An 18,494-nucleotide genomic window follows, 5' to 3' on the forward strand; every position below is an offset into this window, starting at 1 on the left:
TATGACTATAGAACAATGTAATTTAATACTTATGTTTTGTTTACATGTTATTATTAACTTAACAAATTACACATCAGTTGTTAATCGTGTTAACAGAACCGTATGAAACTGCATATTATTGCAATGTAAGGACATGTATATAAAGAAATGATACATTGTGCGTCTCACACTGAGACAACCACGGTAACGATGCTCCTCGTAAGTCAATAATTTAATATAATAATATTATCACAAGATGCTGCGCGTCACAGATTACCATTACACATGGATTTGACAATAGAATTCTGCCAGATTAGTGTTGTGCGTGAATTCATGCCACCAACACTATTTAATCCAATAGGAGATGCCAGACTCACATGCACATAACGATTTCACTGTTAAAAAGCTATTTTATGTCCTGTTGATGTTAAACGCTTGCCAACCGCAACCCTACAAAGCCTACATCTCGGGCAAAAAAAATACTGTTTGATTCATAAATGTTTGTGGAACTATATCACGACACATGGCCGTGATGCTTATAATTGGGTGATTTGTTTGAATGATCATGAATCTGTATAAAAAAGTTTATTAACCAATAATATCTGCTTTTAGATACTGATGTCAATAATTATAGAGTCATCGATTGTGACTGCTTCGTATGAATACGAGCCGAATGTTACCAAATCACTTTCTAATTCATCTGACATAAAAAAGGACATGTAAGTAATGATTAAATGTAATGCGTATATCAATATAATACAATAGTAAAATATATTTTGTTACTTTATTTTTTTTAATAACCGATATTAAGTAGCCAAAGTAACAATAATTTACTTACTACTTTGGAGTGGTTTGTAAGGTACTTTGTATATTTGGTGACGATCAATTTATAATGTGAATCTTGTTATATATTACCCTCTATCGAGCAGGGCCCTCTTCTACTACTGGAGGGTTAAGGATTTAGTACACAAAGCTGGCTTGTGCGACTTGGAAAACTTCAGATAATTTCGAAATTGTTATAAATAAATCTAAGTATGAAGGTTTCAACGCGGTGTTTTACACCACCGTTAAAGCAAACGATAAATAATGACTATTTTTAATATTAGTGGCTATGAAAAAGTAGGATAGCATAATATATCCAATATTAGTTAATTAATAACTGTATAGGTATTAGAACTTTTAATTAACCATTTCTTTTAATCTTAGGTACGTTATACATGCGATGGTTTATCAAGTGGGAATTATCACGAACAAGACAAACAATGAAACCGACAGTAATATGTAAGTAAGAATATATAAGAAATAAGAGAACGTAACCAATGTAATTACTGGGTGTTATGAGACCAAATATATTATAAATGATGACGAGCACAGCACAAAACTACCGAGCGCCTAATAGTATCGAATAATGTGTGGTGTTGTTACTTTTGACAGCATTGGTTAGTTGTACTATCTACCATCAAGCGACTTTTCGTCTCCTTAATTGTATAAAAATACAAAAAATTATTAAGTATCATACATACATAGTTGTTAGATTGTATGTATGTAATACCGTGATTAATTTTAAATAAGTAATATTTTTCAGCGGAAAAGAAGAAGCAGTCACATTTTTCCATTCCAATGGCTCAAAAATTGACTTCAGTAAAATACCCCAGCCGGTACTAACAAACGTGACTGCGCAAAGTTTAGTGGGCATAGTACCAAGCTCGTCTGCGGAACTAAATACGCCTTTGCTACCAAATATTTCAAATCACTGGAATATTCTACAACATACAGGCAAGTGTAATGCTTAATAAGTACCTATGGATATTTTTTTATTGGAACTAAACAACATAAACGTAAGAGTATAAGCCTAGTTTTAAAATAAAAATAAATCTAATTGCAAGATAGTCATATTTCTAGTTAAAAATTGGTGCATAAAACTCAAGATATGATATTGTTTTCCCTAGCCTGCGTATTTTCGTTATTAAGTACCAAATAAATAATGATCATTTTTGAATTGTTAAACAATAAATGGTAGGATATTTCAGGAAAGCCACTGAATCAACATGGGATCAATAAAATGCAAGCAGAAGACGTGAACCATAACCCCAGCCGATTATATAAAAGAGATAACGCTATTAACGTAAATGAGACCATTAAGATTGTAAAAGGAACTGCATTGATACCCAAAGAGGCTGGACTTCACTCTATAGCTATACCACCATTACTGGCTCTTAATAACAACTTCACAACAATACCCGTGCCAATTCCTAACACTTCTATCGTACATTACGCCAAAATTAATACACTTGTTCACAATCCCGAAATGTTGTAAAATGGATAATCACCTATTTTGTTGAAAATATAAAGCAGGTCGATTTTAACGTTAAACACTAGCGATTAATAATTAGTAATTAGGTATCTATTATAATTAGGTAATTTGTATAGCATTAGCGCAGAATGTTTTTGGCGTTTAGCTCTAAAATAAGATAGACCACACAAATATTAGTAACTAGTAAACACAATTCAGTTTAAGTTTCATAGTATTGTCTATTCATAGTTAAGAAGTATGAAGCCATAAAAATAAATTATCAAGTTTAAAAATATGTCACATTGGCGCAGTATTAAAACGTAAGAAAAAGTGTGCCCTCTAATAATTTGTTACGAAAGGTCTTCCCCAATCTACTGATACTTAATTAATAACTGACGTAATATGAATAATAAAATCATCTTCATGCAACAATAGTTATTATTTTTACCATTGCGGAATAAAGGAGTTGCTTGTTACATTACAAAACAATAAATATTGATCTGACACTTTAAAAATATAATATTTTATTTTAGTGGAAATTTTTTTCGTCATCAATAAACCCGTACGTAATGTGTAATTATATTATCTTCTGGGTGTTATATGGTAGAAAAAAAGATGATAATATTATTGACTAGGTGTTGTTCGCGATTTCACTCGCGTAGTATGCCTTCCCGCTGCTAAAGTCCCAACAACACCGAACAGTACCAACGCTATTTATTTTAAAAAAATCTCCCATGAGAGCAAATATGTTCAACCAGAACATGCGTCTAACCATTCAGTTGTTTCTGCGTTTCCTTTCCACAAACCTGAAAACATCACAAAATAATCACAATCTTTCGCATTTATATTTTCTATTAATAAGACTTTTAATCGACGTATTCTCAATTTATATTGTGAAAAATATTCATTATCCAATTCAATGCTATTCAAATTTCTAATGTCATACAAAATTAGACCTAAAAGGGAGGAGACGGGGAGGCAGCGGCGAGTGAGGGTAGGGTGTCGTTATTCCATTGTCTCGTACAGATGTAAAAAAAGCTAGGGCACCAAAATTGAGAATATACTGTTGAATTTTACTTCTAACGATTAAAATATCTAGGAATGTTTTTAAAAGTGTTGCATTTATATGATAAAATATAATTAAAATTGTAATCAAATTACGAATTCGAAATTCTAATAGAATTATATAAGATTATATGATTTTACTACAAAAAAAGAGCAGGAGTGCTTAAATCTGGAACTAACTTGTCTATAATTTCATATTCCTACTAGTCAGACAGTCTCTTTGTAAACAATTTATAAGAATTTTCGACCGAGAGAGCTGAGTAATCAACGCATGTGCTGGTTTCGCGCATGCGTTACCACACCTTAATGATTTCTCCTACCTTAGCTGCTTTCAAAGACTTACGCTCGAGGCTTCAACACATAATGTGATAAAAGGAGGTTTATATTAAAAATGAGGCACGGCTTATGATATTAACTTCACCTGTCCATCGTACGTGATAGTACGAAGGAAGACGGGAATTCTGGAGGCGTATGTGTGATTGAAATGAGTTCTCCTAAATTGAATGAGAGATGTCCGAGCAACATGAGCAATGGCAAAAAACATTTGAGTAACGATTCTAAAGAAGATTCACTGGATAATTCGGTAAGTACAGAGATAAAGCATTTTGTGCCTATATAATGTCTTGTGCCTGTTGTATATAGTTTTATCATCTTTGAGGGATTAATAACTTATACGTCCTTTTAAGATAAGAGAGTCAATTAAATCGGAGAGGCCTAGCGGTAAAAATGAAGAGGACTGGAGACGGCGCACTATCATTGTAGAAAAGAAAAATGGCAGTTATGGTTTTACGCTTCAAAGTTACGGAATACATTACAAAAAGGTACGTCTCATGCCAATTACTATAATATATTACGGTTTTGGTGGTAGGGATTATCATTTACAAGAAATATGCGCAAACAGCAAAGCGATTTATTAAAGAATGTGATAGCAGTAAAGATAATATTATAATCTGTTATAGATAATTTTAAGATTTATTATTGAGTTCTTGAAACGTTTTATGTCACCTACGCGCTTTGTTGTGCGACTACAAAACTTAATTCATGTTTAGGATAAATTATATTTTTTCTTTTCCGTATACAAATAATATACCATTATAAAAATAGAAATTGAAAAAAATAGACATTAAACTCACGCCTCTACAAGCTGTGTATGTTTTGACTGATATTACTATACAATAATGATGCGAGTTATTAGTCGATAAAGCTGTTACAACGACACCGAACATTTTGAATTGCTAGTTTTTATTTAAATCGGCCGTCATAGATATTTTGTACAGCGGATACTATTAAATGATTAAAAATTGTAATAAAACTTAAAAAATACTATAAATATCTAGTGTGAATACAGTATCAGAAAAAGTTATAATAAAAAAAATACGCTCATGCCTGACTTCGTTATCGTGGGTGTACCTGCAATTAACCGGTGCGCCTTAACAATAAGGGTGTGTCCCATTTTGCCTTTGAAAGTGTCAGTCATGGAAAATTTTATTTGCTTTGCTTTGACTCCATATTTCCAAAAAAAAAAATGTTGAAAACAAATATGTAATTATACGTTTAGGGATAATAATTCATAAAAGTTGATTAGATTGTTCAATAAAAACTTTGATCAATAAAATAATTAATATTGCTTTTATAAAAACATTTTCAATTACTTACCCAAATAAAATTTAAAATTACATTATAATCAAAAACTTTATTTAGAAAAGGAACTTATTTAAAGAAAAATATAAGAAATAATCTTTAAATTAAATCGACTACATATGTCCTCCAAAATATTCTAATTATTATCTTGTTAACGAATATACCCCTTTTACCTCTTTATTATTAGAGAGGCGGCCAAAATTCGGTTCCTTATATTATACAATCTTTTCCAGGAACAAGAGATAGAGGTTATCACGTATGTAGACCACGTAGAGGTGGACGGCCCAGCTGCGATAGCTGGCATGCGAGAAGGAGATGTCATCTTGTCCATCAACGGCGCCGACGTCGAACGAGCTGATCATGCCAACATCGTCGACGCTATTAACGGTTGTGACGCCAGAATGAGAATGGTTGTTATTTTTGAAGACTGCGTGCGTAAAGTTGAATTGCACCTTAAATATATAAACCTTCAACGAGCGCTACAATCTAAAATGCGAGAACTTGAGCAATTAACTATTCGTGAAAGGCAACTCTTCGATTCCAACTGGAAAACGCACAGTTTACCTTCGCAAAAAAAGAAATCTTCTCCTGCAGATATCATATCTGACTCAGAAGAAAACAACGTCAACGAAACTATAAACAACACTTATTGTAGGCCTACACTTTCAAGCGAAAATGTTACTGCTGCAAAACCACCTCAGCCTAATGTATTTATGTATCAGTACTTAGATCCTAGATACGGAGCCTGTCTTATTCAACCAAACATACACACAGGCAGTTTTGTAATTACTGTAGGTTCCCCGAGAAACCGACGCGATTGTCACCATTGCGTCATCAAAACTCCAGGCGAATGCCACCGTTCTAATGATACATATAAATCACATAGCGGCAAACACACTAAAGTTCAGAGAAGCACTCATAACCACAGCTGTGCTCCATGTATGCCGGCATACAATAATCAGGACGCTAATAGTCTCGAAGCTTACGATCTAGCTAGCCCTTGTTGTGACCCACATTGTGTACCAAACACGAGGAAAAAAGTTAGAAAGAAAAAGGAATGTTCTAAAGAACACAAAAGGAAGGAAAAATGTTTCCAGGTTGACAAAGCAACACAAAAGCCAGATACAGTACCTCACACTCGGACAAAGAAGGTCTGCTCTTCTGGTCATTGCTCGAATCGTTACAGATATTTAACGACTGAATCTACTCAAACCAGCCAGTGCAGCCTGCAGTCATATGCAACCAGTAATGCCACAGTCCCATGTGACAATTCAGCTTCTAGTTACAGTACCTCATTAAGCAGTGATACATTATTTTGGGATAACGATCGGTCGGAAATACAAGCCTCGCCAAAAATACAATATCAAAGTTCCCATCAACATGTCAAACCGAAGTCTTGGGATAATTTAACCACTAAAGCGTTCGGAGGTTACGGATTTGGATATGGATACTTGGATACAGCTACGAAGCAATCGAACCGGTCCAAAAGCCACGGTCGTAGTCACAGCGGGCGTAGTACACAAAGTCATCACGAGTACCAACATCATGTGCAAGAGAAGCATTCTCACCGGGTACCCGTGACCTCACATCACTATTCTGTCTATGCAAGGAATCACAGTCATTGTGCGCCGACTAAATCCACCGAAAGTTTGATAGTGGTTCCTAAATACCAATTGGAAAGTAGTGGTTCCGAAAGTAGGTTGGCTTGCGAATGTGCTGAGTCTATTGAATACTATCGTCGAATTAATGTGACCAAAAGCCCAGCAGAATCACATTCTTCTGGCTACTACACTCAACACATCATGTACCCAACCCATACATATAAGAAGAAGGAACCAAACGTTAGTTCGGAAATAACGCGACTATAAATACATTGTTCCGATTTCATTAAAGTTAGTTTTCATGTTCTACCATAAGTTAAATATGTAACTTAACTGGTTTTATTCTTCTTTGATACATTGAAGAGTACTGATGCGTAGATGATGCTCAGTATTTAAGTCAATCTATGCTATACATACCTATTGTCATATTGTTGGTTTTATAGTTTTTAATATTAAACTGAAAGAATTCTCCCTCGGTTTGCTTTATTTCATAGCCTTTCTCCATAAATTTAACTAAACTTTTTATGTAGGTATTTAGTAATGATCAAAACAGATTCGACCTATTATTATCCCGCTGCAATGAGCGTTGGTTGGCGCAGGTGTGCAATACCCTTATTTAAACATGCTGCAGATTTTTTTTGACTTACTGTTTGAGAAAGCAATCCTGGCTGGCTGATTTTTTTCGGGCTAATCTTATTGGAAAACTCACAAAAGACTTGCCTTTACTGAGATTCCAAATACGCTACCTCTAAACTCAGGAAGCGACAGTGATATCAAATCGATAATCAATAAATGATTTTATAATAATCGACTACCATGATAATATCTTATAAATTGTTGTTTTAAAACTTTATGTTTTACTTATCAAATATCTATGATAAAATAATTAAATTCGTTTGGTAATTATAATTGTAGTGATAGAAATTTACTTCCTCATGTTTGAAATAGAAGTGTGGCAAATTCATCCGCTATCGCCGAAATTGGGTGGGTGAACTTATATCTGTTACGGGTTCATCTTGGGTTGCGAGGGTCAGATGGCGGACAGTGCGCCTACCAAGCTCTCCTAACGGCAGAGTGTCGCCGCGCACCATCGCATCGTCATGCGTCGTACCGCGCTGATCGCCCCTCTACGGCCCGCGCGGCTCATACCGCTTTTCTCTACTGTTTTCATACTTACGGTTTTATTGAAATCTTCAACAGCAGCAAAGCAATCTCAGGTAAGACTATTATATATAGAAATATTCAATGGCAACAACAATAATTTAAAGAGAGTTTTACTGCCCGATCAGTCTTTAGCATTCGCAATAACTGCTTCTCTGTTGAAATCCCGTTAATCAAATGGAAGAACATTAGCTAAAAAGAAAGATGAATTAATAATGTGAACATTTACTCTAAGTTTTTTTGCAGCAATATCTAGTCTGTAAGGACATCGAAACTGACGTATGTTTAACATGGCCAAAGGATCACGAAGACGGTTTAAGATTAATTAGATCAATATATCCGGATTTTGACTATACACGTAAATGTGGTTATAGTCAGTTGCGAGTTATTTCACCCCACCAAAGATTCCTTACGGTAATATGCATGGATTTCATATTATTATTGAATTCGATATTTTTATAATATGCCAGGCGAAACTGCTTGCTATGAGTAACTGTGTTTCCATTTACTTTCATGTAGCTAAAGAAGCTGTGCGATATGTTTTTAAAAACTTTAGCAATCGTAATTTGCATAATAACCGACGAACTCCCGGATTATTATTTCCGTAGTAACTGACGAATATGTCTTGAGATTTGCATGTGACCCCAATATATAAGATTTAGATGGAACACGTTATCAGTTCGTAATGTTTGAATATAACAGAAATGCAAACAAATGACGACTGTGGCTTATTTTGATTTTATAATCGTGGGTAGTAAAATAAAAACTATTGGATAGTATGCTTTATTTCGGGCTAAAATTTTTTTTTGTAGAGGCCCAAATTAGAAAATATTATATTACCTAATATATTTTGAAATGGCTCGAAGACAAAAAATAATTTACTCAGTTATTATGTTTTTTATATTAGAAGATAACACTTTTGTCAAGGTTGATTGTCTCTCCCTGGCCGTTTCACAATAGTTTATTATCGTAAATGGAACAATTAACTTTAATGTGTCAAGGCAAAGTAACTTAGGTTTATTTTTTTTAAGTACAAAGAGATATAAAACAAGTTACTCTGAGTTTATACTAGTGCTTAATCGCTGTCATATGACGGTTAATATAATAAGCTAAAAGCAATAAAAATCTGTTTCAATTACAATGCATTCCGTATAATTAAAGTTAATTTATACTCAATTCAGTTGCTATAACTAACATTTCTAATTAAATATAGATTTTACTGCATTATAAATTTTATTCATTTATAATTAGCTTGAACTTTAAATATAATCAACATTAAATTTGTTTCAGCAAAGCAACCTGTTAGGGAAAAAGGATTGTATATTAAAAAGAAATGTCTATTTAGGATACTTAAAAATGTTGCGATACAATGTTGAGTAATAAATTAAGCGATATAAGATCTATAACGTGATTTTAATATAAACGCATTTTAATATTAATTAGCTCACGCATATATAGATACTTACACATTCACGCCTTTTATCTTCAACGAGGTAGACATAGGTGAAAACTGTGCATCCATTTAACGGAAAACTGTTTTATTGTCTTTTTTTGTGGCGATCGTGTGTTTCTTTTAATTGAAAACTTATACAAATTTTGATTGTCAAGATTAGCAATGGAACCCAAGCGACACAGTGCATAAAGCTTGACACCGCTATTGGTCCCATGACGCGATATTTAATTTCTCATTATTTATGACACAGTTTTTCCAATATCAATAACTTTAAGTTTCTAATTAGTATCTGTCACAAATTGTGATCTGTCGATCTACTGTCTGTTGAATTCGTAACTTTAGAACAAAGTTTTTAAGCTTCTTTGTTTTACCAAATCTTTTTGAACCTACTTATTCGATTGTACGATCAATCTGACGTAAATCCTCCCAAGATCACAGATTCAACCAATGTTATCATTAAACAACAAACATTATATACGATATATTGAATCAGGTGGCGCCTATTGATGATGAATCTGAAAACATTATCTTCTGCAAAATAGAGAAAATAATCGAAAAACACCCAAATGATTGGACGTTATCAAAAATGGAAAATAGTATTCATAGAACGCGGAGACAAACTCCTTATTCCCTCAGAGGCCGGTACCGAGGACAAACGCAATCTCAATACTTAGCCATAGATCACGGTAGCGGTAAAGACGATGGGAAAGCAGAAGCCCATTCTGCTGCAGATTCTTCTAGGGCAAGTGTCAGTAAGTACTCTATCGGTTTTTTTTTGCCTTATCAATTGAGAGCAGTCATGCTACTTGCATATTCAGGAACAAAATTCATCATCAATGAAATCATATCAGAACCTATCTTTTAAATGCCCACAGTAACAATTGTCACATATCTATGCTCATAAATGAATTATTATTTAGACGTACTAAAAATAATATTACATCATCTCATAATATACTTAATTACTTTTTTAGGCGGAAGCAGTGGTATGGGTCAAGCACAGAGTCAAACGATGTATGATCCGAGTTGTGACAACTGTGTGGGGCGGGCCGATTCAGACGTGGAAAGTTTAAAGCGCAGACCATTCGACTCTCAAGGTGGTGGTTCTTCTGGTGCAACGTATGTACAACTTTCATTAATTTAAGTCATAAACATATTATTATACATTTAATGCATTTTCTGATGAAACTATAATTATACAGCATAAAAAGTAATTTCCAATCTCAAGATTAAGTTAAACGCTAAAGACGGTAGATTAAATTGAGTAAATGTACGGATAAGTACAAAATACTTATGCCAAAATCAAAATTGGGCACCTCCTTTGTTCTAATGCAACGAAGCTATAAATTGTATTATTATGGCTGCTGCTGAGAGGTCCTGGGTTAGATGACCAATCTGGGCAATTATAAATTGTGCAGATTTTTCTAACACGTGACAGGGTTGACGTCAGGCAGGAAGAGGGCCATAAAAATAAGGGTAGCGCATTTTCATAACATAGAGAAAAATGGTCATAATGCCGATCCCACATCAAATTTGTACAGTATACTATTTGTATAAAGCTGAAGAATTTGTTTGTTTGAACGTTCTAATCTCAGAAAATACTGGTTACATTAAAAAAAATGGTTAGCCCATTTATCAAGGAAAGCTATAGGCTATACAACATTACACTATGGCCAACAGGAGCTTAGCATCATTGAAAAATATTACGGGGAAAATGCATTATTTTTAGAGATTCCGTTGGTGCGCTGCGTAAACGGTTTAATGTTACGCAAAAAAACATGTATAACGGAATAATTCCTCTTACAGAGTTCTAAAAAAAATATATTTTAAAACAAAGACCCCCACCGCGTCTGTCGGCTTGTCTGAACGCGATAAACTCAAAAATCATCCCACAATTTCAGATTAAATTTTGTATGGAGATAGTTTGAAACCCTGGGAACGACATAGGCTACTTTCTATCCCGGAAATATATATAGCAGGACTTTTATCCCAGAAAACTCTTTCACGCGGACGGAACCGTGATCAAAAGCCAGTCGGGGATATAAAAGGAGAATGATAATATAGTGCAAGCCAAAGCGTAAAGTTATAATAACATAGAGTATAGAATCGTAGTCATAATAAATAACATTATTATACAGTTAAAATCAAATATATCTTACATAAACTATAATATACAGAATTCTTTGAAATCCGTATTATTTACTACATTGCGTTTTATCAAACATTTTGGCACCAATCTGCAAAAAATCTAAATCACATCTACAGTTTATCTTGTAAATAGGTCACAAGGGGCTGTCACACACGTCATTAATTACGTTACAAAGATTAGTTTCTAAAAATGTACTCAATTATTATACTACATTATTACACTTCAATAATATAATATGAATAGCGAAACAAGTAATTATGATTATTGCTCTTAGGCTTACTCTAATTTTATATCTATGTATTTTATTCGTATTGGTCTTTGGAACCTTAATAATTCAGGGTTCGCTACTTGACTAAAGATAACGGAGCCCCAAATTGATATTAATATATTACCCTATTTACTGACGCAATATAGACTTACCTAAACTTAGCTTTGAATCATTTGTCACAAAGAATAAAATATGAATTTAGGTTTTTCGTTTTTTAACTATTCAGGTCCTTTTTCCCCATGATGCTTTGGTCCTAAACTGGTGGAAATTGTTCAGATTCACCTTTCAGCAGTGTTTTGATAGTATATAAAAATGCGATGAAACTTTATTTAGAGGGATTCAAGTTTTTCAAAGACAAATGATCATAAACATATATAGATTTTTTTTTTTGTAACATCTTCAACTTATTTCACAAACACGACACAGTCCTATCATAGTTTAAATTATTAGGCATCATACTTGTTTGTGACCTTTGTCCCATGTTTATGTTGTGTTTATGCTTTTATAAATTATTTCAGTCCTATTGGGGGATCTAATTCACCCGGCACTGGATCCTATGGAATCAACGCAGGAGGTAGGCCAAGTGCACATGGAAATTATGGACCTAATCAAGGCGGCAGACCTGGCGAAGGTACTTTGTACGGTCCTAACGGACCCAGTAGTGCAGGCTATGGACCCAACGTAAATGGTGGCAGTGGTAATGGTGCATTCAAACCAAATACGGGGATGGGTTCTGCGCCACCGGGAGCTTATGGTGTGAATCAAAATGTACCCAGTGGAAGCGGAGGATACGGCCCAAGTCATGGAATGCCTAGTGGAGGAGGTACAGACGGCATTGCTCCAAATCAAAATGGAGGTTACGGGGGTAGTCAACCTGGTGTACCAGAAATTAATCGTGGGGATTTCCCGTCAGGTTCAAGCGTTCACGGTGGCGCACCAGGTGGAAGTTTGGGTTATTTACCACATCAAGTAGGTGCAGAAAGATATCCTTCGAATCAAAATGGTATACCACATAGCACAGGCACTAGCAACCTTCAAGGTGGATCTCCTGGAGGGAATAGCTATGGAACAAATCAAGGAGGTGGCTACAGTCCCCCTAACCAACTCACTATGCCAGGTTATGGATCCAGCAATTATGGACCTGGTCAACATGTACTGTCTCCTAGTGGTAGTGAGGTTTATGGACCGAACCAAAGTGGCTTACCCCGAGGCTCTGGTGGAAAAAACACATTTGGGCCAGGCCAAAACAGTTTACAAAGTGGCAATGGACCTTATGGACCTAATCAAATAGGTGGAACAGGTGACAATAGAGTATACGAACCATCGCAAAGTGGTTTGCCTTCTAATGGTTACATTCCTGGCCAACAGAGCACGTCACAATTTAAACCCAGTCAAATTGGACAAACACCATCTCACGGGACTTATGGTAGTTCAAATTGGCCTTCAACAAGAGTATTTTCAGGCCCTGATGGAACAACATATTATTGCTGTGTTGCCGGCCCTAACAACAATCCTCAATATTATAAGCTAGATGGTAATGGCTTACCTGTAGCTGGAACACAAACGAGTTCTCCATACGATACCACAGGGCAAGGTTCCGGGTCAGGTGTACCACAGTCTTTGCTTAGTCCTAATGGACCTTATTCAAATAACAAACCGTTTGTGTCTGGAAGCGGTAGCTCAATTGGACCATATGGAACATATGGAAGTGGCCCTAACCAGGGCAATGCATATCCTGGGACATACAACTCTGTAAGTCCTCGAGGACCTGATAGCTTGCCACAAAGTGGTGGTCCATATACTCCAGGCATTAGGGGGGATCCCCTTGGTTCGGGAGGAACTGGGCAATACGGCTCAATTCCATCAGGAGGTCAAAGTGGCATGACTTCACCTGGTGAACAGGGAACGGGTAACTTACAAGGGCCAGGAAATTTCCAGGGCCCAGGTGGCTCACAAGGGCAAGGAGGTTTACAGGGCCCAGGTGGTTTGCAAGGTCAAGGGAGTTTACAGGGTCAAGGAGGCTTACAAGGGCAAGGAGGCTTACATGGTCCGGGCAGTTTACAGGGACAAGGAGGTTTACAGGGTCCGGGCGGTTTACAAGGGCAAGGTTTACATGGCCCAGGGGGCTTACAAGGACAGGGAGGATTACAGGGACCAGGTGGCTTACAAGGGCCAGGCGGAATGCATGGGCAAGGTGGTTTTCAAGGCCCAGGTAGTTATACGGGGCCAGGAGGTCTTCAAGGCCAAGGTGGTGTACAAGGACCAGGACAAATATCGGGACAAGATGGTATGCAAAGACCAGGAGGAATATCAGGACAGGGTGGTGTGCAAGGACCAGGAGGAATATCGGGACAGGGTGGTGTACAAGGCCCAGGGGGAATAAATGGACAAAGCAGTATACAGGGACCCGGATCAGTAGGAATACCGGGACAACGTGGTGTACAAGGACCAGCAGTTCTCCAGGGCCAAGGTGGTTTGCAAGTACCCGGAGCTCTAATGAGCCCAGGTAGTCAACTACGTCCAGGAGCTCTACAAGGTCCGGGTGGTATTCAAGGTCCTATTGGTCAATATGGTACATTATCTCCTGGAGGTAGTAGCGGCATACAAGGGCCGGGAGGCGAAAATACTTTGCAGGGCCCTCATGGTCAATATCACCCAGGAACAATAAATGGACCGAGCAGTTTGCAAGGACCTAGTGGAGGAATAAATTCAGGACAAAATGGACTACAAGTCCCCGGTGGCAACTATGGGTCAGGCCCGTTTACCGATCAAAGAGGCACACAAGGAACAAATGGACTATATGCTCCGGGGTCATCTGGTGGTCAGAATGTTTTACCTAATCAATACATTCCTGGATCCGTACAAACTGGCTATGGTACACCAACTGGGACTTATGGCTCATATGGACCAGGAACTGCAGACAGACAAAATGGACAATCCCTGTATGGTCCTGGTCAAAATATCGGCTCAGGAGGTACCGTTCCTTATGGCCATGGTCAACAAGGTGAGTTGGCTAGTGGCCAGAGCGGAGTCCCGAATCAATATGGAACAGGACAAGGTGCTCAAGGCCCACAGTATGGAAATGGTATGACTGGTGCAGGTCAATATGGCAACGGATACTATGGATACAATAAGAATGGGGTAAGAAACACATGAAAATAATTATTATAAAACCTACATAACTAGGCTCGCAGGAGATCACCGATGTAAATATACATAAAAACCTAACTGATGTGTCCTAAAAACTGTCACTTAGTTATAAAGTATACATAACCTAGCTGAAATTATTTATTTCGAAAACTTTAATCTTGATTTGTTTCATATTGTATTCTTTTTTCTCTTTCATATGAATAAAGACTTCACTAACCAACCGAGTCCGGTTTTAAAGCGCTCGTAAATACAGATCCATAGTGTGTATTGTGCACTGTACAGCAGCTATAAATTCCGTAATTATTTTTTTATATATAACAGTCACATAAAAAATCTCTGTGTAGGAGTTTGCCTATGGTGTTGTTTGTAAGCGACACTAAACCGCCTTTGATCGTGACGCTTTAGCTGGTCGTATACCATCGCCTGCATAATCACAATTATGCATCGCTAATTTGCTACTATAGTCACGATGGTTTAAAGGATTCTTATAGAACTACCTGATATAATGAAATGCAGTGTCATTACCCATGGTGTTAATAACTCTTCACCACGACTAATATAAACAAACTTGTCTTTTGTATCATCACAGCCACGTTCCCGTTACTTTTTTTTTATTTAATGTTAAGAACAGTCCCACGTTAGTAGACCATGCTAAACCGAGACTACTAGACTATATACTTTCCGTCATGCTTTTCAAATGCGTGTAAAACGTGTTGCTCACTCGTTGTTAAGCTCGCCACGGGCTTGTCCTTTGACTTCCCTTATATATTTACCCTATAATTATCCGAACAAGTATATAATCATTCAGTAAAAGTATTTTTTTTTTACAGAATACGGATCAAAACGTCGACTATGCAGGTAATATAGAAATAAATTCAAATTAAGTGGACATACCTATTACAAAGATATAAATTTATAAATTATTGTATTCCAGGAATACCACAAAATGTAATCGACCCTAATTCGATAGGAGGCCCTATAGACGGAGATGATTCAGAAGCAGAAGCAAGTGTTTCTCAAGCTGCCAATGGCACTATAGCTACCGCATCTTCAAAAGGCGGAAATGATAAGGGTCGTGCTCAAACTCATGTTCATGGTGCCTATACTGACAGCGGATCATTTTCAGCACAGGCTGAAATCAGTGGTGAAAATAAAGCAGCTAACAGTGAAGTAACTGGTAACAAAAAAGGTGCATCCAGTAATGCACAAGGTAGTGGCAGAAATAATAAATCACAAGCCAACGTTCAATTAGGATCTGAAACAGGGTCAGTACTAACAGGGTCTCAAAGTCAAGGTACTTTGCATTCGTCTAACACTCAAGTGCAAGGTAGTGTCAAAGGAGGCATGGCGGACGCTCAAGCTCGTGGACCTGGCAGTACTTCCTCGCAAGCACAGATAGGTTTCACACCATATAAAGAAGGAGACAAATCACACGACTTACAAAATGCTCCTTTCATAGGAGGAGGAACGGCTTCGGCTCAGTCAAGTGGCCGCACTGGCTCATCCCAATCACAGCTCCGTGGCACTTTCAAATATGGCATAACGTACAATGGAGGCGCCCAAGCCGGTGCTAGTTTGGATAAAGACACAGTATTTCCAAATAGATTACCTTTCGATAAAATCGATGTTTATGATGAAAGCAATAAAAATATAAACGTGGTGAGTGAAAATACTGAAAAATCTGTGGAATCTGTCACTGAAAACTATCCATATTCAGAGAGTCCACCAGTGACCGAAAATATTATACCTGTAAATCAAGCGGACATAATTCCATCTACTGATCTTCCCTTCGACGCAAAAATGAGCACAGAAAGAACAGATGATATATCCAGGGATTCTGAAATTGAGTATGGTATTCATACCCACTCTGATCATCATAAAACCGACATTGAACCATCAATGCCCACACGAGCGCCTCCGGTAGAAAGCAGACGATCATTCCACTCGACATATAGCACTAACAGCGGTGATTATGAATACACTACGGACAAGGATGATAATCCACCGGATGATTATGACGTAGATGATGGATTCGGACCTGAAGGTCCTGATGCCACTGATGTCGAGCAGGGTGAATATTCTACTTATAATGAATTTTCTAGAGATGCGGAACCAACACACCAAAATCTCAATAGTCCTAGGCGAAAGGGATTGGAAGTGCGACAAACAACAGGAGGAAATACACAACACATCGTGTTAGGGTCGTTGAACAATCACGATGCAGAAATAACGCAAAGAAATTCTGAACGTCCCGATGAAAGTAGAGTGTATCAGCCCGGTGAACGTGTGCCTGGAACCGGTGGTTATACCATACCTGTTGGTTTTACAGGTAGTGTGAAATCTGTTGCTTCCAAGGACAAAACATACGTAGTTGGATCTAAAGATTCTCCATCACAGGCGCAAACAGTATCTCTCACTCCTGGTCGTGGTAAAGTGAAATATACATATCCTGCAAACTATGCCAGAAATATTAACCCTAAAAATCTCCGATCCTTGTATCAGCCAAAGCCGGACGACAGTAATCGATACGTATCGGTATCCAAGTCAGTAACGCGCGACTTGGATGCTGAAGACCACATCCGGAAACAATATTCACATACATATTATACTAAATCTTCATCATGTGGATACTTCACCTTTACTTGTACAATGGTTAGTGGGGCCGAAGGCAGAAAAAAGGTTTGTAAACCTAAAATACCAACGAACCCTGACGGAACTCCCATGAGGTGTTGAAATAGATAATGAATAAATGTAATTAATTCTATATAGATTGTCAATATAATATACTTGTATAATGAAGGTTACCACATCGACAATTTAATTTTAAATGAAATAGCAATTATATTTGGGATTTGCAAATAAAAAATCTTTCTTTATAATATGTACATAATGTAGTACCTAATTATTAAATATAAAAGGATGTGCATGATGCAGCCTTGCTTTTTTCCGCATATATAAGAATAAGTATTAGTAAACTAATACTTAAAAAGTCAATTTGATCTATGATGTCTAAAAATTTTAGTTACTATCAACAGAAAGCATTTCAAACTACACGTATGAGCGCCATAAAGAATTGAAGCGGTGTTCCGCCGCGTCCAAGTGATTAACTGGTAAAAAGTGTGACAGAAAGGGAGCAAGTCTACGGCCCAGTTTGTAAATGGTACGTGACAAACGCTTACAGGTGCGGTCATTTCGCACAAGCACCTAAGGACTAGATAAGTGTATTAGTCTCTCAGTCGCTTTGTCACTTTCAATTGGTCATTTCGCGAGGGAGTGGAATTATTGTTTTAATACAAACTTTACATTTAAGTATTTATGCTTAGTACGCCTGAGTTTTTTTTTTTCATATTAAAATCTCTTAAATAAATAATAGTGACTTTTATTTGAATTTATGCGGGTAGCCACGGGAGGGCAAGGGTTGACGGTGCCCACACTAAAAATGCCTTGCCTTTCGTTGAATCCGGTGATTTTCTTTTTTTTTTTTGCTCCTCTTAGAGAAAATCTGTAACAACGCCATTGGCGTGATATGGAGTACTCCCATAACAGATGTTATACCGTTCTCTAAAAATAGATATCTTTATACTATATATATAATAATAATTTAATACGCATTACACATTATTACAGAGTAATTCGTATTAAATTATTTTTTTAAGTTATATAACAGCAATCAAATGTTAATAATAAGGAGATATTTATGGGGAGGATATAAAAGCGTCGTAAGAGGAAACTAA

At 36.7% G+C, this 18,494-nt stretch overlaps 3 protein-coding genes across 3 annotated transcripts; all 3 read left to right on the top strand.

The window, feature by feature from the left end:
* Positions 1-350: 350 nt before the first annotated feature.
* LOC115447280 lies at positions 351-3,221 on the top strand. The gene is made up of 4 exons (XM_037444150.1): positions 351-698; positions 1,186-1,260; positions 1,565-1,766; positions 2,000-3,221. Exons 1-4 carry the CDS (start codon positions 598-600, stop codon positions 2,294-2,296), a joined length of 675 nt encoding a protein of 224 aa, XP_037300047.1. The 5' UTR covers positions 351-597; the 3' UTR covers positions 2,297-3,221.
* On the top strand, positions 3,216-7,050 carry LOC115447277. Its single transcript, XM_030174281.2, has 3 exons — positions 3,216-3,920; positions 4,024-4,158; positions 5,212-7,050. The coding sequence occupies exons 1-3, from the start codon at positions 3,822-3,824 to the stop codon at positions 6,844-6,846; spliced, it is 1,869 nt and encodes a 622-aa protein (XP_030030141.1). The 5' UTR covers positions 3,216-3,821; the 3' UTR covers positions 6,847-7,050.
* Positions 7,051-7,618: 568 nt separating this feature from the next.
* LOC115447275 (collagen alpha-1(I) chain-like) lies at positions 7,619-17,626 on the top strand. The gene is made up of 7 exons (XM_030174276.2): positions 7,619-7,796; positions 7,987-8,154; positions 9,687-9,945; positions 10,168-10,312; positions 12,129-14,751; positions 15,591-15,618; positions 15,695-17,626. Exons 1-7 carry the CDS (start codon positions 7,680-7,682, stop codon positions 17,491-17,493), a joined length of 5,139 nt encoding a protein of 1,712 aa, XP_030030136.1. The 5' UTR covers positions 7,619-7,679; the 3' UTR covers positions 17,494-17,626.
* Positions 17,627-18,494: the final 868 nt, after the last annotated feature.

This window comes from Manduca sexta, chromosome 27, assembly GCF_014839805.1.
Source record: "Manduca sexta isolate Smith_Timp_Sample1 chromosome 27, JHU_Msex_v1.0, whole genome shotgun sequence".
Lineage (NCBI taxonomy): Eukaryota > Metazoa > Arthropoda > Insecta > Lepidoptera > Sphingidae > Manduca > Manduca sexta.

Coding starts and splice junctions, on each gene's coding strand:
- LOC115447280 (XM_037444150.1), top strand. CDS start 598: ATGTCAATAATTATAGAGTCATCGATTGTGACTGCTTCGTATGAATAC. Junction 699..1,185: donor TCTGACATAAAAAAGGACAT/GTAAGTAATGAT, acceptor TTTTAATCTTAG/GTACGTTATACATGCGATGG. Junction 1,261..1,564: donor AATGAAACCGACAGTAATAT/GTAAGTAAGAAT, acceptor AATATTTTTCAG/CGGAAAAGAAGAAGCAGTCA.
- LOC115447277 (XM_030174281.2), top strand. CDS start 3,822: ATGAGTTCTCCTAAATTGAATGAGAGATGTCCGAGCAACATGAGCAAT. Junction 3,921..4,023: donor AAGATTCACTGGATAATTCG/GTAAGTACAGAG, acceptor CGTCCTTTTAAG/ATAAGAGAGTCAATTAAATC. Junction 4,159..5,211: donor ACGGAATACATTACAAAAAG/GTACGTCTCATG, acceptor AATCTTTTCCAG/GAACAAGAGATAGAGGTTAT.
- LOC115447275 (XM_030174276.2), top strand. CDS start 7,680: ATGCGTCGTACCGCGCTGATCGCCCCTCTACGGCCCGCGCGGCTCATA. Junction 8,155..9,686: donor CCCACCAAAGATTCCTTACG/GTAATATGCATG, acceptor ATATTGAATCAG/GTGGCGCCTATTGATGATGA. Junction 9,946..10,167: donor TTCTTCTAGGGCAAGTGTCA/GTAAGTACTCTA, acceptor TTACTTTTTTAG/GCGGAAGCAGTGGTATGGGT.